The sequence below is a fragment of the Lissotriton helveticus genome, chromosome 1_1 (assembly GCF_964261635.1).
Source record: "Lissotriton helveticus chromosome 1_1, aLisHel1.1, whole genome shotgun sequence".
Classification (NCBI taxonomy): Eukaryota; Metazoa; Chordata; class Amphibia; order Caudata; family Salamandridae; genus Lissotriton; species Lissotriton helveticus.
In genome coordinates, this window is record NC_136057.1 from 1,700,241,023 (window position 1) to 1,700,260,498 (window position 19,476).

General features: G+C 45.6%; 1 protein-coding gene across 5 annotated transcripts in view; it reads left to right on the forward strand.

Moving 5' to 3' along the window:
- Positions 1-19,476, forward strand: part of MYO1A (myosin IA) — a 388,633-nt gene that overhangs the window by 129,090 nt on the left and 240,067 nt on the right. For all 5 annotated transcript variants that reach the window (XM_078689001.1, XM_078689003.1, XM_078689002.1 and 2 more), the window contains exons 5-6: positions 6,183-6,287; positions 8,792-8,838. In XM_078689001.1, coding sequence (XP_078545127.1) covers positions 6,183-6,287; positions 8,792-8,838 — 152 coding nt within the window. The remainder of the gene's footprint in view (positions 1-6,182; positions 6,288-8,791; positions 8,839-19,476) is intronic.

The following is a 19,476-nucleotide window of genomic DNA, read 5'->3' on the forward strand; positions in this document are numbered from 1 at the left end:
ATGAAGGACTGCCCATCTTACCAATCCTGGATGTACATTCCATTCATGCCCACACAAACAGTATTCTAGGATTGATATGGTTCTCATTCGTAAGCCTCTCTTAGCAAGCGCAGAAATTGAGGTTTGCCCCAGGATTGTATCTGGTCACAAACCAATGTTATTTACATTCTGTCTTACGGAGGCTAGAGCTAGTCAATCTGTGTTTACATCCCCCCACCATCTTTTGTCTAATGACAAATATGAAAGGTATGTTACAGGTCTATTAAGGAAAGTCTCCCTCACTAATACAGTTACAGCTGCACCCCCATTAGTCTTGGATGCAATTAAGGCATTTGTTTGGGGCATTACATTGCAATACATTACTAAACAAAATAGAACTGCTCTGGAGGGTACCAATCTACTGAGGCAGGATATCCTTCAGCTTGAAATCTTACATGCACAAAAAACCCTTCACAGCGGTGAAGGCGAGCAGGCCCTCTGTCTCCAACTGATTGAAAAGCAATCTTTACTTGGGCGTGGTCTGAAGGAGTAGATAGCAGCTAAATATATTAAGAACAAAACTATGGGAATAGGGTTGGTTGTGTGCTAGCCCATTAAATTGCTGATAGACAGTCTAAAAGTATTATTCATTCTATGAAAGGCTTGGATGGTAGGGTTCACTGTAACCCTGAAACTATTATGCAGCAGTTTGCTTCATGATACTAAGAATTTTACTTTCAGCCCCAAGTAGTGAATAAATCTGGGTTTATCGAGTATGCTCGTCAATGCAGGCTGCCCCATCTGGGGGAAGAGAAGGCCTGGGCAAATTCTCCTTTGGAGAGATGGAGGCTGCCTTGGTGGCTCTCCTGTCAGGTAAGGCCACGAGTGAGGACACAATCCCTTTGGAGTTTTATGACATTTTTAAAGATCTAATAGCCAGTGAATATTTATAAGGGGGCATGTTCCAGATTCGTGGAATATGACTAACATTATGGTATTCTTGAAGAAAAACAACCCCCCACCGGTGGAAATGGGTTCTTATCGACCCATCTCGCTGATTAATTCGGACACCAAGTGTTTCGCCAAGATTTTAGCTGTGCGACTTGCCCCTGTACTTTCAGTGCTTGTTTCCCAACAGCAACACAGGTTCGTACGAGGAAGGGATACCACTAGACGCACTAACATAACAATTGGGGATTTTAATGTCACACCAAAATCCAACACCAGGATGGGCATGATTTTATTAGACACGGAGAAGGTCTTTGACTGCATGGGTCGGAGTGTTTGTGGGCAACACTAGGCGTTTTCAGAATCAGGGATACATTCATTTAGTTGGTCAAAATATATATAAGACTGAATGGGCTAGGGTGGCATTTTCAGGGAGGAATTCAAATTCATTTGCTACACACTGCCGGACCCGCTAGGATTGCCCACTGTCCCCCATTCTGTTTCCGATGCATATGGAGTCTTATCTTCGATCCTTGCATATGAAAATGGGTATCCGTCCTCTGTTGTTCGGCGGGCATGAACTTGAATTTACTGCATATGTGGATGATGTTGCGGTTTTTGCATTAAATCCAGAAGCAGCATTGGAACAAGTTGTCAATGAGATTTTCAGGGTACAAACTCAACATTTTAAAAACACATGTTTTACTGAATTGTAAGCCAGATGTTCCAATTTCAGGGGTAACTTCGATTGCCATATATCTTGGGGTTAAATTTTGTTTGGAGGTTAGGGATGTAATTGAACTGAATTATGAGCCTTCATTATTATCAGTTATTACTAAGATGAAATCCTGGAATAAACTCCCACTTAGTCTTAGTGGATGATGCAATATGTTCAAGATGAATATTCTTCCAAACTTTCTGTAATTGTTTAGGGCAATTCCACTATGGGTCCCCGACTCTTTTTTTAGGCGATCAGAATGAACTATTGGAAGTTTTATTTAAGGGCATCAGTGGGTAAGACATGCAATTCGACTTATGAAGTTTCCTTTAAAACAGGGGGAGCTCCATCTCCCTGATATGAAGTTATATTTCTGGGCGGCAATTGAAGGGCATCTAACTAGTTTATTAATCCCGGCTTGCCCAGATGCAGCAGGTTTTTGTTACCAGCTAAAACTTGGGACTGAGTTTAGGCTTTTCTTCTCCCGGCTGGGAGACCCTAATAACTATAAGAGGGTCCGGTTTAAGATTGTAAAGGATGCCATCCATATCTGACAGGAAATCCGTAATAAGTTCACTATAGCTTTTTTAAATAAAGAAACACCACTATGGGATGATCCTGCCTTCCCATCAGTATTTCAAGACTCTATAGGTAGGGCCTGGGCACGATATGGGGTTCAGACTATTGGGCAGCTGTATGATCTGAATCGCTTCTGCTCATTTGCCGGTCTGCAGGCCATCCATGGGCTCCCTAACCCCTATTTTTTCAAGTATCCACAAGTAAGGGACTACTTTTTGTCAGGATGTTAGCACCTGGTGGATCTTGAAGGTACAGAGCTAATTTTACATTTATATAAATTAGATAAGAATCCATTGATAAGTATGATGTATCAGGGCTTCTCTCAGTATGCCACTGATGATAATGATGTATTGGCAACAAAATGGAGTTAACTTCTATCCTCCGATATCCTTGTTTTCTGAGTTTCGGAGGGCACTTGAGATTGTCGATTGCTCGGTACACTCCATTAACCCCTTCCCTGTGCCGCAAATTCCGCTGTGGCTCGGGGGGGGGGGGGGGGGCTATGGGGTGAGCGTGGCGCTGCAGTGCTCTTGACGGAACAACGCCGCCATGAGTCACGGGCGGCGTGTGGTTATGACGGCGTGGTTCCAACATGACCCCGCCCACTCATTAATTCGCCCGCACAGATGGGGAATTAGTGCCGCGTGGGCGCAGCGGCAGCAGCATGACGGAACCACGCCGCCCGTGGCTCATGATGGCGTGGTTCCGTCATGAGCACGCAAGGGGTTCATCTCAAATTATAACCGTTTAAGACTATTTGTCTTCTATACTACACTCCTGAGAAGATTTCTAAATGAGACATTAATATATCTAGGGATAAAGTCAAGTGTCTCAAATGTACTTTCTTAGCTGGCAACATTGTGCATATTTTTGCCATATGCCCAGCCCTGCAGGGTTTTTTGGACGGGGTAACCAAGCTAATGTCCTCTGCCCTACCATTCCAAGCCTCATTATCCCCTAAAGAGATACTGATGGGGGTCAAGTTTGAGCACAATGGGGAATTAAGTGCTCTTTGACAATAATGATTGTCTGTGCTCTGTTATGCCAAGCCCGGGCATGGATTTCTGCTAATCCCCCGAAGGCATTAGAATGGTAGTCCCTCCTGAGTCATTTCTATGAGTATGAGATGGCCTTGGCTAAAGGTTGAGGCCCCTCTTCTTTGAGGAAATTTGATAACATCTGAGCATGTTTTAACTAAGATTTAAAATCAATTAAAAAAAAATCTCCAGACGGCTCCAGTACAGAAAATGACAATTTGACTTCACTGCAGATGGGGTGCTAGAGTCTTCCAGCGCTCTAGAACACCTTTTCCATAAAGCCACTGCAGGCTCTTGATTCAAGGACATGCAGTACTAAAAACACAAAGTGTCTCATTCCTAGTAGGAGGAGAGGAAGGAAATGACTAAAAGAGTCAAGAAATTCAAATGCAGTGATGTGAGTGACTGAGAGGCCAAATGATAGAAGTGAAAGCAAGACTGTAACATTGAGCTGCAAGGCAACCATAACTAGAATTCAAGTCTGTTGCCTCCAAAGTCATCAATTTAGCCAGTAGATCACATCTCAACCCCATTACTAACAAAGCTCCCAAGGGTCAGCCTATCTGACACACACACACACGCACGCATGCACACACGCAGGCACATGTGCGCATGCTCGCTCACACACATGCTCTTTCTCTCTCAATCTCTAGAGGGTAGCTCTTTCTAGGAAAGAGCTGACCAGTCCGGTCGCTAGAAGGAACTCTGTCAAGGAGTGTAGGTTAGATAATCTAAAGGGGGGAATTCCTCCTTGTTAAGGAAATGCCCTTACACACCCAAATAGGTGTCATGCTTCATCATCCGGCATTGCTTCTCGTGGGGGTGGCACTGCAGTCCCCCATGGGCGGGCTCTTTGTCGGAGATCTTTTTGAGAAACTGGGAACAGTCCAGTCTGAACTACCAAGCCTGGTCTTCCCGGGACTGGAAACAAGCATCCTAGGCAGGGTTTCACCCCTCATCAGCAAGGCTAGCTTGACTCCAGTGCCATGGAGATCATGGGACCCGCATCTGGGCATACCTGTTCCACGCAGGGCGACAAATGCAAAAAGAATAATTGATGGACAGAATGCTGAACAATGTCATACATTTACCCCAGTATGGAGATCTGGGTCTAAATCCATTGTTGTTTTGCTCCCCATGCAATTCCAGTTTAGACCCAGCCACTTGCAAATCAGTCTTGACCCTGTTCCCCATGGGAACAGTCCAGCCTGAACTGCCAAGCCAGGTCCTCCCTGGACTGGAAACAAGCATCCTAGGACAGGTTTCAGGATTTCACCCCATATCAGCCAGGCTAGCTTGACTCAAGTGGCATGCCTTTCCAGTTCAAACCTAGCCCGAGGACTGAAAAAGGACTGCCCTGCTGACCCTGGACTTGGCAAATAGAGGCTACACCATCTGCTGAACTGCACCTGCTGCACCATGGGAAAGTGAAGAGAGGACTTTGCTGTGGCTGTGCCTGGGTCAGCACCAGGGCCATAAACGCTGCAATAGTCCACTTCTGCAAATCAGTAACCACTTCAGAAGAATCGTAGCTGACTACCGCTGGGCACCCCAAGAGACTGGTTCTTGATGGCCAAAAGTTGCACCTGAGTCAACCAAACTCTGAAGTGTCATCCAAGTCCAGACTGGTAACCCTAGAGGAACACTAGCCTCCACCACGGGTCACCACTGGAACCGTTGTGGGTGGAGACCGGTAGCCCAGCTGTAGCTGGCCTTCTATTGTCTCGAAGAGGACTTCGAGGGACCCAAACCTCTGTTGCCAAAATTACCCTGCCTGACCCTTTGACTGAGGAATAACCGCAAAGGCTATCCTGTCAACTGCACATGATGACCCAGGGCATCCTTCAGCATCTTCCAGCTCCTGCATCCGCAGCATCAGGACCAATCCATTGAAGTCTATGGTGGCTGTGCTGTAAAGTTTGGAACTGGCTTGGAAAACGCTTTTGTAGCTAGGTAACTGTCCAAATACTCCTCATTGCCCCCCCCCCCCCCCCCCCCTTCCCCAGACCTCTATCTTGTTGGATTTGGTCACCCAGGTCCGAGTAGTCGAACAAAACTCTTTAAAACCTTTTTAAGTTTGTATATACACACACACACACACACACACACACAACCCCCCCCCCCCCCCCCCAGAGGGGGTACCTATGGTGCCCCCTGTTTGATCCCTGCATCCCGTGGCAGGCATCTTGAGGCGCCTGCCACGGGGTGCGGGGATGAACAGCACCTCCCATTTCCCTATGGGAGAATGTATTACTGGTGGTTTACGGCCGTAATGCATGTCCCCATAGGGAAATGTAGGAATGCGACCGAACAGGGTTCGGTCGTATCCTAATTAGGCGGTCAGGACCGCTGACTGGAAGTCGGTCGGTCGGTCTCAGGACCGAGAAGGTGTGGGGCGGACTTAAGTCAGCTCGACATCGTAATTAGTCCCTAAGTGTTTGCTACGTTTAGTAGCTGGGTGTTTGTGCCCGTTACCAACCATGGATTACTAACATCCTGCATCTATGAGTTTTCGATAAATATTGTTTAAACAATGTGCAGTGGTCGCTTACTGGGGTCAAAGGACACATGTTGTTATTTTATTGGCGATATTGGGGTCTAAAGGTATTGTTGTCGTCTCCACTGCCAATGGTCTTGAGAAACTGTGCCACTGACCTACCCTTGCAACTGCTTTCAGTATCTTGTAAAGCAGAATGTGCACTGTTATGTAATGTTTGCTCTGTTCTGTTAATAAAAAAAAGGCACATGTCATGTACAAGTGTGACCAAATGTTAAAGCCTTGTATTGTGGTCAGTCATGTTCACCATTCCAAAATTTGGTATCCGTGGAACTGAAATGTAACAATGCTCCTGTAGCTGCCAAATTGTCTGAGACCGTTGTGAAGAGCAAGTGTTAATATGTTGCTGTTGCTCTGTTTGCAGAGGCCAGTAAACTGGTGATGTCATACGTGGCGGCTGTGTGCAATAAGGGAGCGGAGGTGAACCAAGTGAAGGAACAGCTGCTGCAGTCGAACCCCGTGCTGGAGGGTAAGATGCGCGTGGTACAGAATGGAAGGGTAAAATAAAGGCACGTTTGGAGTTGGTATGCTTCCCCCCCTAACTCAATTAGACACGCAGAGTCCCACCTGTCTTGAAGGGTCACGATGTATTTTGGCTGATCTCGCTGGCTGACTTACAAACTGTCGTAATGACGTTGGGGGCAGTTCAGGCTAATCTCATTGGTTGCAGGTCAGCCAATGATATGGATCGACATGTCTGTTCAAAACCAGGCAAGACTTGCATTCACTCAATGAACGAACATACCACATCTTAAACACGCTTCTTCTGCTCTCCTCTTCTCTTCTACTTAATGCTAGTTGCTTCTCTTAGGGCCTGATGTATGAAAGTGACTTTTTTTAACATATGCACACATAAGTGCACAGATGTGACGTAAAGACCAGAGCTGCTGCCTGTAGCTCAACATCCTGTGATTCAGGACAAATCAGTTAATCTCCCCGCGCCTACCAAAAATGAATGTGTTATTGTGTAACGTAACTGGTGCTCACCTAAAGCGCTCCAATAAGTTTGCTCTATATAAAACTGCAAAAAAAATCTGTGCTAAGGGGGACATGCGTTGATACATAAAGGGCCTTAACTCTTTTCTATCTAGTGGGAGCTATTATTTTTTCTTTGCCCACTCCTATTTTATCTCTCACATGCGCTCACCGCGACCTTTTATCTGACATGTACAAATGTATCGCTTCTAATTGATTTTTTTAAACCTTTTGTTGGACACCAAACATCATGAGCTGGTCGTGAATGCATCATTATACTCACTAGTGAAATTTTAAGTGCACGCAAGCATGCACAATAATGCCATATAACTAACCAAAGCTGAACTTTTCCTCTAAACAAAGGAAAATAACTTATATACCGGTATAATACAATAATGGCTTTCATGCCAAAACATGTCGACTTTCTCATACCCTTTTCATGGCTACCTTTATTTTTAGGTCTCACCTGCAATAGCACATGAGCTATTACTTTCAGGATATTTTGTTAGCTTGAAAGGGGCTTAGAACCCGCTCATTGCTTAACACTGTTTGTCTTCATGTCACTCTTATTTGATGTCTCTTGTTTGGTCAGCATTTGCCGGCTTCACTTCCTCTTCATGAGTTTCTACCTCTCCTGGAGCAAGGCCCAAGTACTGCTTCCTTTTTTTTTATGTTCTTCTGCTGCCCACGCTTTCTTGCCCAGGTGACTTTTTTAATCTACTTGCAGCACTCACAAAGAGTGCAGGTGTTAGGTCATCTCCTCTCCCCCCATGTCCCTTTCCTCATAGTTGCTTGCCCCATCCCTCTCTCCGCATTGTTGTCCAGGCGTGCTTGCTTGTTGCATCCTCCTCCCATCACCACCTTGTTGCCCTGTTGTCGTTGCTTGCCCTATCTCACTCCCAAATCAAGTGTTGCTGCTTGACCTGTTCCCTCCTCCTACCAGCCCCCTTCCCAGCATTGTTTCCCCATAGCCCCACCTCCTATGCTTTGTCTTTACTTGCTCTATATCCCTACACCCTCCCCCTATTTTTGCTTGCCTCATCTCCCTTACTTCTCCCTGCATTGTTGCTTGCCCCTTCCACCCCGCCCTCTGGCCACATCATACTGGTTTTTTCTCAAGTTTTAGCAATGGCATGGCTAAAATACATTAACAAAGCAAACAGCTCTTGCATATGCTGAGATATATTGGGTTTACCAATGCTTGTTTCACATAGCTGCTGCCTCCTTCTCAACTAAATATCATTTAAATGTAGTAACAAAAGAGGGAAAACTTTTTTTTAACAAAGAATTAAAAAGCATCTGTTTTCTTCGTCATAAATGCTTTACCTCCTGAGGCCACAGTTTAAACTTTCAATGGGGTTGGAAATGCGCCACAACTATTAATTTTTTAATTAACAGAGTTTTATATAGCGCAAACTTGACCCAAATCGGGTATCAGAATGCTTTACATAGCACCAGTTGCTTTACATGAGGACACATTCATTTTTGTTAGGCACGGTGAAATTAAGTGATTTGCCCAGAATCACAGGATGCTCAGTGCCTTTGCCGAGACTCGAACCCTGGTCCCCAGATTCGATGCCCCCAGATTCGAGGTCGACCACCCTAGCCGTTATGGCAACTCCTCTCCCCAACTTTCTTTCACAATTAGATCTGATGTGGTTACCTCATGGGTCAAGCAGAAAGAGTTTGTAGTACATGTGAAAGTTGGTGCTCTTGAGTGAAAACTGTCATTCCCCAACTTCTGCTTGTGCCCTGAATCAGTGGTAAAATCTTTTGATGTGAAGGTGCGGGGTTGCAAAGTCAGGGGATGTTTGGGGGAACCACAAAGATATTTTATTCTGCATCTCAAAGTGGTTGCCTCATTTTATTGCCACAGTAGAATTGTTCACACTAGTTTTACAAACGTATAAACATTTTAAAAAAATAACATCTCTTCTACAGTTAACTGCCCTAGTACTACACTGTAACTGAGGTTTTTGTATTTTATTTTTCATGCAGCTTTTGGAAACGCTAAAACTCTTCGGAACGACAACTCCTCCAGATTTGTGAGTAAGACTTAAAAACAGCTGTGATGGTGTTCTTGCCTGGGAACGCACGGAGGAGCTTCTGTGGCCACAAGTTGAGATAGCACATGCGTTTGTTTGGTGTGAAAATGTGATTATGTGACTATCCCCCACCTTCCATAGAAGTCTGCACGATCTGGCCGCCAGGTCTAACTGCAACCTGCTGCAGAGACTTTTTAAGGCATGGGCAACATGTGGGCTCTGGCCCAGGGCCCCCGCCTTTCAGGGCCCCCCTGACAGAGCCAGCTCTGTTCTGCAGTGTCTTGCCCCGATGACCTTGAATACTTATTTATCAAATTGTTTTAAATATCGTTTTCTTTTAATTTATTTTCAATGTGGGTTGTCTGTGGGAGTCCATCACAGACATTTTTCAGAGAAATGTTGTGTTGATGTTTCCTGCAGCATCCATGAAAAATGTTTCTTTTAGAGTAAAACAGGACCTGGCATTAGAAAAATAGGAGGGGTCACAGATATTATTTGCAATAATATTAATGAGCTGCTGCTGCTGTTACAGTGTTGAAAACCCACATCAATATCCCTGAATATTAGATGGAAACATACAGAACATGCGCTGTCAGTGACCTGGCCAAAGAGTGCATGAAAGAGCTGAAATTGGATCATAAATTCAAAGCTGTTCTGAACAGGTGCCCCAAAATATGTTTTAGTAGCTGAGTCAGTCTTGCCTTTATGTTACTTTGCATTCTTGGCAAGGATGCTTTCACTGTCCACCTTGCTGACCTTGGCTACTGTGTGTCCGTGAGTTGTATTATGTACTTTGCCATCACTCTACCTTCTACCTGGACTCCTTGTCCACATGTCTCATGTTGTTTCCCTTGTTCCCAACGCATGGATGTAGACATGCACCGCGTGTGCCAGAATGTTGTCCAGTGTCAGCCAAGTAGCCGGGACATTCTGGTTTATGCACACTTACCATCAGGTTGACATATTCCCACTAATGGTGACTCTGCCTAGCATCTTTCTGTCCCACTCTTGTACTTGATGCCTGCAGCCTTATGCTCCCATGGTTGAATGTATAAGTCCTGTAGTTGGTGTTCCATGAGGCTGCTGCCAGACTTGGTACCATCAAAACAGGTCTCCTGATCCTGCTGCAGAGGCCACTCAATGATGTGTCCTTCTGGACCATCTTGGACACCATGGTGTCCCTGCATGCCTTTCCTTTAACCTAAAGTGGTGCAGTGGACTATGGCCATACCGGGGCAAGGGCTAAAATTGATGATTTCTTCCAAATTCCCCTGTTAGATGATACCACAGCCCTTACCCGTCCACTTAAGGCGGTGCCATTTCTGGTGCAGATTACGCCTTTGGCGGACTTCACACTGAAAAAAGAATTTACATCACCGCCACCAAGACTTTTCTTTTTGCAGCTCAGATCACATCTCACACGCCCCGCGTATTGCACAAAGGGCTTACAATATGTGACAGCACCCATCTCAATGCTAATGTCTTCTCTACCAGATGATCTTTAGGGCCTGACTCTCAGTTTGTTCTGTAAGCAAGCATGTCTTATTTGGGAGTGACTTGCTCCTAAATACCAGGAGTATAAACACACATGGAAACAACCTCAGTGCAATGGGTCCTTAATTGGAGAGATCTTCCGCCACAGAGGCCGGCGCTGACGGTATATCCGCTGATGGCACAAATGCAGTGTTCCCCTGGGACTCTTGATCGGTCCATGAAACACTGAGGACAACAACAGCCACAAATTGCCGACAAAAACACCCCTATAATGAACTCGCCGTAACTATTTTAGAGAATTTCTTTTCCACCCTTTCCCACCGATCATGTTGAATCTGGAAATGTTTCCATGAATTCTTTTCGTTTAGAAAACATGCTTCAGATGAGGCCCTCAACCGCAGCTCACTTACTGCCAGGTAACGTCACCCCAGTAGGGTGCAATTATGATTTAAATCCCATGGAATATGGAATTATACTGTGGAACCTATTTTTCTGGTGGTATGCCACACAGTATTCACTGTTGCAAGCGGTTTTAGGGCATATCTTTACCACCTGCCCCAAATAGATAGCAAACGTGTGCACGTCAATTTGTTGTGTAGATCGTGCACGCCGAATTCTTTGACCAAAATGTATAAGGAGTATACAAGTTGTCGCGTGCAGCAAGGTATCACTCTTAGATCAAGGAGTGTGCCAATCAAATGTAATTAATAGCGTTCCCCACCATGGGGAGCGTACACTTATTGCACTGCTTATCGGTACCAAACGGGAATTCAATTATATAATCAATTACTCTTGACTTAAAGTCTTCATTTATCAATCTTTGAATTTATTCATGGAATCAATCGTAATGATGGTGATCTGCATTAATTTCAAATTGTTTTTTAAAATCATAGATGACAAATCAGGCTCGTTGTTCTGGTCACATGTGACAACTATCCCATCCCAATGCATTGCGGGCCGGAGGTGCCCTTCATCAGGGGATACAGAATAGTGTCTATCCGCGTTTAACTCTAAACCGCCATGTGTGCATGTGCCTGTGGTCAGGGTGGGGCAAGGAAGGGGACGTTTTTTATGCTCCTTGTGTTAGAAAAACAATGCTCAGAATAAGGCTTGGCTGCTCGTGCAGCACAAACCTCGTGCTATTTTTTCCAGCCGGAATTACCAGCTGGAAGAGGTTCACGGAGTTGGAAACTCGAACAAGTTATAATCAAGCAGAGCAAAATGGACGCATAAAAACATGTTAATTTTGCTCTTCTTAACGTATAACTAATTAGAGTCTAACCAATGCCTAAATCCAGCATTTTTAGGAAGATTTTCATCCTCCTTGCAGGGACTCACTTATCTTCAACTATTTATAAAGCTTACAGCTGCCGGAAGCATTACCAAGTGTTGATCTCTTTTCTAGGAGCACTCAGTTTTTTAGATTTGACATATAATGGTGCTGGCTGTATGTTGCATTCTTTACATAGTCTAAAGGGCTTTGGTTCGTTGGTTTCAGCCATAAGCTTATAGGCTCAGAAACCTAAGGCCATTGGCTTGAGACAATGTCAATCACGTCTTGGATCTAAGATGTGTAGATTTAGGTTGAGTTTTTTAATAAGATTTTCCTCAAATCTTGCACCCTATTTAACGGTCACCTGCTAGTCCACTTCCTAGTTCGCCAGTATAGACTGGCGACCCTTGGCCCATTGCTCCCATGATAAACTGACAGTATATAATTACCCACTGAGCGATATATTGTGATATAATTGAAAGGTAATACATATTGCTCTCTAAAACCTCCAAGTAAATAAACTGCAATCATTGAAAGTAGTGATGTACAGCACAAAATATGGCAGTGTCGGTTCACGGGAAACGGCCATTACAACGCGGCCGTTTCCACGAAAACATTAACCACGCATGCATTACAACGCATGCGTGGTTAACACAAAAGCCTTTACCACGCATACTTTTACTACGAGGTGTGTAGTAAAGGCATATGTGGTAAAGGTTCAAAATAATCATGGGGGGCTTGGGGGGGTCTCCCCCCCAAATAAAAACCTCACCTGAAATCGTCGTCGTTTAAGAGGAAACGGAAAGAAACTTCCGTTTCTTCTTAAGGACGTACGACGTCACCACGCATGAATTAGAGGAAAACTTTATGAGTTGATAAACCATTCCGTTGTAACGCATGCGTGGTAAAGGCATGCGTTGCAACGGAATTCGTTTTAAGAACATATAACCTCGGTTCACTAACAGAACGAGGTAGGGTTGGCTGAAACCAACATTCAATTCCTTCTACAGTCTCTTTTGAACTAATCCTTCTTTTCCTACATAGGCCTTTCACAGCATGCTTTACTTCCCTTCAGTAGATACTCCACTCTTCCATTCACACATGGTTTGGTCTTAGGACATATCAGATCTTAACTATTGGATCTCCAGTGGTTGACTATTCTGTATCGCTTTCAATTTCTTATTTACACCTTGTTTAGTTCTCCCCAACTAGATAGCACAGGTTCTGTCTGTTGCAAGACATACTGTGGGCTAAGCAAGAACCGACAGGGGCTTTGGGTTCCCCATTGCTTATCATTGGTTGGATTTCTTGTCACTCTCATTAGCCTACTTCTTATTCGTGACCTTTCCTTGTAAGCATTAGCAAAGTGAATAGATTCTTAAGCCAAGACTAGTTGACTTTGCCAATCCAAATTTCTTGATGCAGTGAATTGGGACGAGCTAGCTGTATGGCTGGCATAGGTGGCTTCTGATCCACCCTCGCCACAGCAGCAATTTGGGATTAAGGCTGTACTTTTAACAGCCCTAATCTGGTGTGACCTGGAGTCTTGGTGAGCTCCAGAGGTTCACTCCTGTTTCTAGTGCTTGTTGGCGTGAAAGTCTCAGAGCAGTCTTGTGTGACCGACCGTAATGCACCAGGCATCATGGTACTGTGCCGGTGCTTAGTGTGAAATATGCCATGTGGACGGGGAATCAGACATTTGTCTTACTCCAAGTCACGGTCCAAAATAATCGTTAGTACACATTTCTCTTAAAAGTATCACAGGAAGCCTAAATCTGAGCATCGCATTGCTCAACCGTGTGTAGAAAGACTCCAGATTACGCTGAAGAGTTTCGCTTGTTTTTTCTTAACATAGTGGCTGCAAGCAGTGGCGGCTCCTCCATGTGGGCGGAGGAGCGTCACCGCACTGCTTTCTCGCATTTTATGTTACTGCTTCTGGCACTGCGAGAAAGCAGAAGGGTTTGGTTGGAGGCCGGCGGGTGGGCGGTCCTGCAACACGGCAGGGCTAGACCAATATTTCGGGCCCTGACTGTTTGATCGGCCCTCTGGTCTGACCAAACAAGTCATGCGCACTCTGCCATTTTCTCCATGTAGGCTGCATACAGCCTACATAGAGAAAATGGCCTCCCCATAGGAGTCTGTCTGGGCGCCGTCCCCACCAATCACAACGCTGCCATTGTGTTTCTGTCTGTTTTGAAATTGATATGCTAGTTAACTTTGATCATCAAGTCCGATTTATGCTACGTAAATCTTTTGGTTTTCGATTTTTGTATAGGGATACAGGAAGATGAGGACATTTTTAATAATCCAATGCCGTGGCTTGCTTGAATTTCTGGATATGTTACCAGCCTGTTACAGACAAAGTGGATGGGATAAGAGGATATTTCTCTTTGCTTTTGACCATACTCCAGCAGGGGCGTAGCTTCCATTGGTGCAGCAGATGCAGTGGTACTGGGGCCAGAGGCGTTGCTGTATTTCACAGCTCAAACAGCAGCACTAGGGCCCATGACACACTGGCTACGCCACTACCACCCAGTGCTTGATCCGAACCTCTTCACTTGCTACCTTCCATGTATGTTTCTTTTTTGTCACAGCATTGATTTTGTCTACTAAAATAACGGATGAATTCGTGTAAATCCACTGTTGATGCTGCCTGAACCACAACAATTCCTGCTTTATGTATTCCATGACCGTCTCCAGTTGCCTGCACTGTATATTTGTATGGAATTTTGCAAAAATTGAAAAATAAAGTTTAAAAAAAAAGAAATTACGGATGAATTACAAAGGTCTTTTTTATTGGGAATTCTCACTCATCTGGCTTCAATTAGGACCAAAATAAGAAGTGGGTGTGGCACAGCTCAGTAGGACATGTCGCGCAGAGGTCCAGGTGGCCTACTAGGACCTAAACAAGCATCATGTTACAAGCAATGCCATCCACCTGAACAGGTGCTGGGGGTGGGCTTTAGCATCCAGAGGGTCTAGTTCCTGCCCACGGAGCCAATCGCTGCATGCTTAATACTTCAGTGTCCCCGGCGGGACCGGACAGCCGACCGGCATAGAGACACTTCTTGAAACTCGTATACTTGTTGCTTTTTTCCTTACATATCCCACTGTATACCATTTACTCTTTTTACCATTACCATATATTTGATCTATTCTCTATGTACCTCATGTTACTGCTGTTGTGCTTACTTTGTAAAGCGCTCTGATACCTTTGTGTCAAGTTTGTGCTATATAAAACTCATAAATAAAAAAAGCTGTTCCTAGAGTCCGGCTAGTTCTGTGCTAAGTCATCTGAGAGACTGCTGCTTTGTTGGATCCGGTGGACGTACCAGCCCGAGACATGTAGTGAGCCTGATGGAGGGCAGAGGCCTGGAACACGCAGCCTGCTGTTGCAGATTGTAGCTCCCCTTCACCAGGTTGTAGATACACAATGCGGGCAGGTGGCATGCAGGCAGCTATCCGCTGGAACCTATAGGGTACTTACAATGTTGTGAGGACCTGCCCATGTACTGGGGTTGCCAACTTTTGTCTGATGTTCCAGGCCCAAGTGCAAATCAAGACATGCAAGGAGGCCTGCTGGAGGGCCCGGAGCCCATGTCCGTTCTTGGGGCTCCAGACAAGTGTCACATCTGCTATGCATTTTTGGGACTGGCACAGAGACCTTGGGAGAACTCAGTGGAAAGGAGCATAGCACAGAGCATAGTACAGCCACCACACAGGCCTCCTTTGGGGGCCTGATGGGGTAGAGAATAAACCCATCCCCTGGCTGGGTGGAATCTCTTTAATTGAAGAGCCCTACCTTCCTGTGCTCAGACTAACACTTCCTGGCACCGGCACAGGAACGTGTAGCACCCAACTCCCTGGCCCCTATCATGATGGGCAAGCCGAAATCACTATGAACGCTGCAGGATAAGGTGTTTATGGACAGAAAGGACCTGCTGCTACAGCAGGTTGACGTGTTGAGCCCCATGGAGTCCATGTTGGACATGTACACTTGTACATTTGACACCATTTTGCAGCTATCAAGGACACCAAGTCGTCCTTGGGGGCGAAAATTTACTCAGTGACGCTACATGTGAATCTCTTTATAGTGGATCATAGGGAGCTGTCTGATAGGATTGACAGCATTGAGTCAACTCATCTGGCAGTCCAGGAATTACAGATGCAACTAAAGGGTCTGCAGGAGGAGATGAAAGCATTTAAGCTTAGAGCTGAAGATGCTGAGGGATGCTCAATGCGCAATAATGTGCACCTCATTGGGATGCTGGAACAGTAGGAAGAGCCTAGAGTTGAGCTGTACATTGAAAACTGGGAGGAGCTTCTGGGCAAGATTTCAAAACGTTACTCTGTTGGGAAGTGCCACAGAGTGCTGGATTGTCTGCCTTTACCAGGAGGATCACCCAGACCAACTGTAGTCTGACTATTTAATTACCTGGACAGGGACTTAATTCTCTGGGTTACCCACTCCAAAGGGCCATGGTCCATGAATGTTAAAATGGTAAACATCTATCTTGACTACACCAATGAAGCCCAAAGCCATACTCGAGCTACAGGAGGGTCAAGAAACAACTATATGCACTAGACCTACAATTGGTCTTGATGTACCTTGCCAAACTTTGCAACATGGAGAATGGCAAATCCCTCTCTTTTTCTACACTTGGAGATGCCTGGGACAGGCTACTAACAAAAGGGAACAATATGCCCCAGCCAAAGGGGGTTAAAATCTCAGACCTGGGAGACAAGATGTGCTCATAAGTGCGACTCAAGGAGACCCTGGAGGCAACCAATGATGGAGGATGTGGCTGAAGCAAGAGCGATGGTTGTAGTAGATGTTTTGCGTCAAACTGTGAGCTCATGTCATGATCCGACGGTGACCCTGCCCATAACACAAGGACGATGGATGCAGAACTATCGGGGTCGGACAGCCCTTGAGGTCTGCTCCTCACTTCGAGGGCTGCAGATTACATTATTGGACTTCTGTCCAGGGTAAAGCAGTGAAGCGGTCAGTTACTTGCACAATGTGGAGCCAGGGGAAGAGGCGGGACAGGTTGTATGGTGGTACGCTATTTTTTTGTGGAACATGATGGCATCCAGGGATAATGCCTGCACCGGATCAGAACATTGGCCTTGTTGCATATCTCAGATCCACATAGTTAACCGATAACCCAATGCGTGTTAAGTAGTTCTACCAATGATTACACTGGTGGGAGCCATTTGAAGGTCTCTACCTGGGGGCGGAAGTTGGGATTGTTGATTGTTTGCTTGTTGACCATGCTCATCAGTACATGGTTAGGATTACTAGATGGGATCATGACTCTCTACACGGTCGCTGATCCCCGGTTACCTAGGGTTGGGTGGCGCATAACCCTTTTGATTTGATGGGATACTGATTGGCTCATGGTTTCGCCATATAATTTGCTAACCTGTAATGTCTGTTGAATGGCCACCCCCTGGAAGAGATTTGGGACACTTATTTGAAGCGCATAAACATACATTTAGCTTGTCTGCAAGAGACTCACCTCACTGACTCTGAACTTAGAAAAATAGCTGAAAGGTAGAGGGGACAATTATACAGCACCACTTATGGGTACATGGTGAGCTGCATGATGTGGAGGGGGAGATTAAGCAAGTCGAACAACAATTGCCCAGAACCCTGATTGGGTTAACAAAAAAGCCCTTCACAGATTGGTTTGTTTAGACTACAGGGAGTTTGTGGCGTGTAAGCATGCTGAAGGGGACAAAGCAAGTAGGATGCTTGCCTGGCTGTTGAAATCTGACCCTATCTGAGTTCTGATGGGCACCTTCAGAGACTCTTATTCAGTGGTACTTAACACACAGGAGGCTACACACAGGAGTCTATCTGAGAAATATTTATCACCTGCTATCTTCCGCAATGAGGGACAATGACCCCGACTGGCTGCACGAATACGTGGATGGTATCCCCACCCCTACAGTAAGTCTGCTACAATGCCAGGAACTAGAGGAACCATTACAGATCAAAGAGATGCACATAGCAATCACACAGATGGCAAGGAACAAGTCGCCTGGCACTAATGGGCTGCCAGCGTACTTCTATGTGACATACAGAGCGACACAGGCCAGTAAGTTGTCTATTTCAACCTGCAATGTGCAGGAGTGAACATCTGTGGTCTATGAGGAAGGCACTGCTCGTTGAGTTGCTAGGCAGAGGAAGGATCCCTTATATGTCCGCTCCTTCTGACACCCCATCCCTCCTGAATCAGAAATAATACAATTCTGAGTCACATCCTGGCCAACAGACTCCTGACACATTTTATCGACTGTGATTCATATAGGCCAAAATGAATTTATTCCTACCTGTATTACCTTCATGAAGGTTAGAAGACTGATCGGCCTGATGGACGCAGAGGGAGTAGAAGAGGAGTTGGCAGCGGCAGTATCTTTGGACACTGAAAAGGCCTGTGATGTGCTTGGCTGGCCTTGCCTTCATATGGTACTTAAAAATCTGGGTTTGGGGGTTCTGTGGTGGGTGCAGGTTATCTCTGAGGGATTTGAGATTGCCCACGGAACTTGGCAGAGATGCCCTCTTTCTTCCATCCTATTCCCCTTGGCGATGGAACCACTGGTGTGCCTGTTGCATAAGAGAGGGTGGAGTGGGGAATTCCCTCTGGGATAGAGGGGCACAATATGTCCTTATATGGGGATGACGCCCTCGTATATCTACGCAATCCTTACAGTCTCTCGTCATGTTATCGGCTGAGCTAGACAGATTTGGTGTGCTCTCTGGACTCAAGATTAGTTGACCAAATCTTAGTTATTCCGACTCAAAAAGTATCAGACATTGGACAGTGCCGCCATCCCTTTCACCTGACAGTAAGGGTTAACATGTATCGTGACGGCGAAGACGTGATGAGGGGAAACCTAGGAAGGATGCTGTCAATGATGACACAGTCAACAGCTCTCTGGTGTGCTCTCCCATTATCCCCATTAGGGTTGAAGCTATAGCCAAAATATTGATCTTCCCACAATTGCTTTACTTGTTCTCAGACATCACTGTGATGGTTAAAAGGCCCTTCTTTGTGGAAATAAATACTATGCTCTCAGTCTCATTTTGGGGCAGAAAGAGGAAAAGAGTAGTGTAAAACACAGTTTCTACTGGTAGAGAGCAGCATGGGTGCCCAAAATATGAATGGTATCAAGCAGCTGTGCAGCTCCAGTGGCTCATGAGGTGGCTGAGGGATGGGAATAGCCCGGTAAAAGAAGCCATTGGCGCATACATTAAGACACAACCTGATCCTTGAATGGCTGTTCTCACCTGGGCTACTGACATCGGGATGTGTAGGCTTCACAGAGTTTCTGAGACCTGCTCGGCTAGATATGTATCGGTGGCCCATGCTGGTATGCTGGGCATTTACTGCTGTGGATACTGCCAGAACTTAGGTTGATGGCGACAGCATTTGACAGATGACCATGGATTCAGGCTGGCATTTCCTAAGTAGGGGATATGTATCAACTGGGTATACTGTGCGCCTTCCTACACATGATAGAGAGATTCAGTATTGGGCTTGGCCAGTTCCTGGCATACACCGTGCTGGCACACTGACTGCAATCCCTGTGGGGCCAGTCAGAGCCGCCTATTAATGATACACTGCAGTGCCTACTAACACATGGCAATATGTGTAAAGCTATCACAACTCTCTGTTCTTGCCAGCAGTCACAGCTGTTGCGTCCCTGTAAGGACATTAGAGACAAATGTGTGCAATGCCTCAACTGCAAGATCACGGATGAACGGAGGTTTGCTACTTAGGCAAACACCAGCCAGGTCTCTCGTAACGCCAGCCAGGTTCAAATTTATTCAGTTCAATTACCTGCATAAAACTTACTTTTCC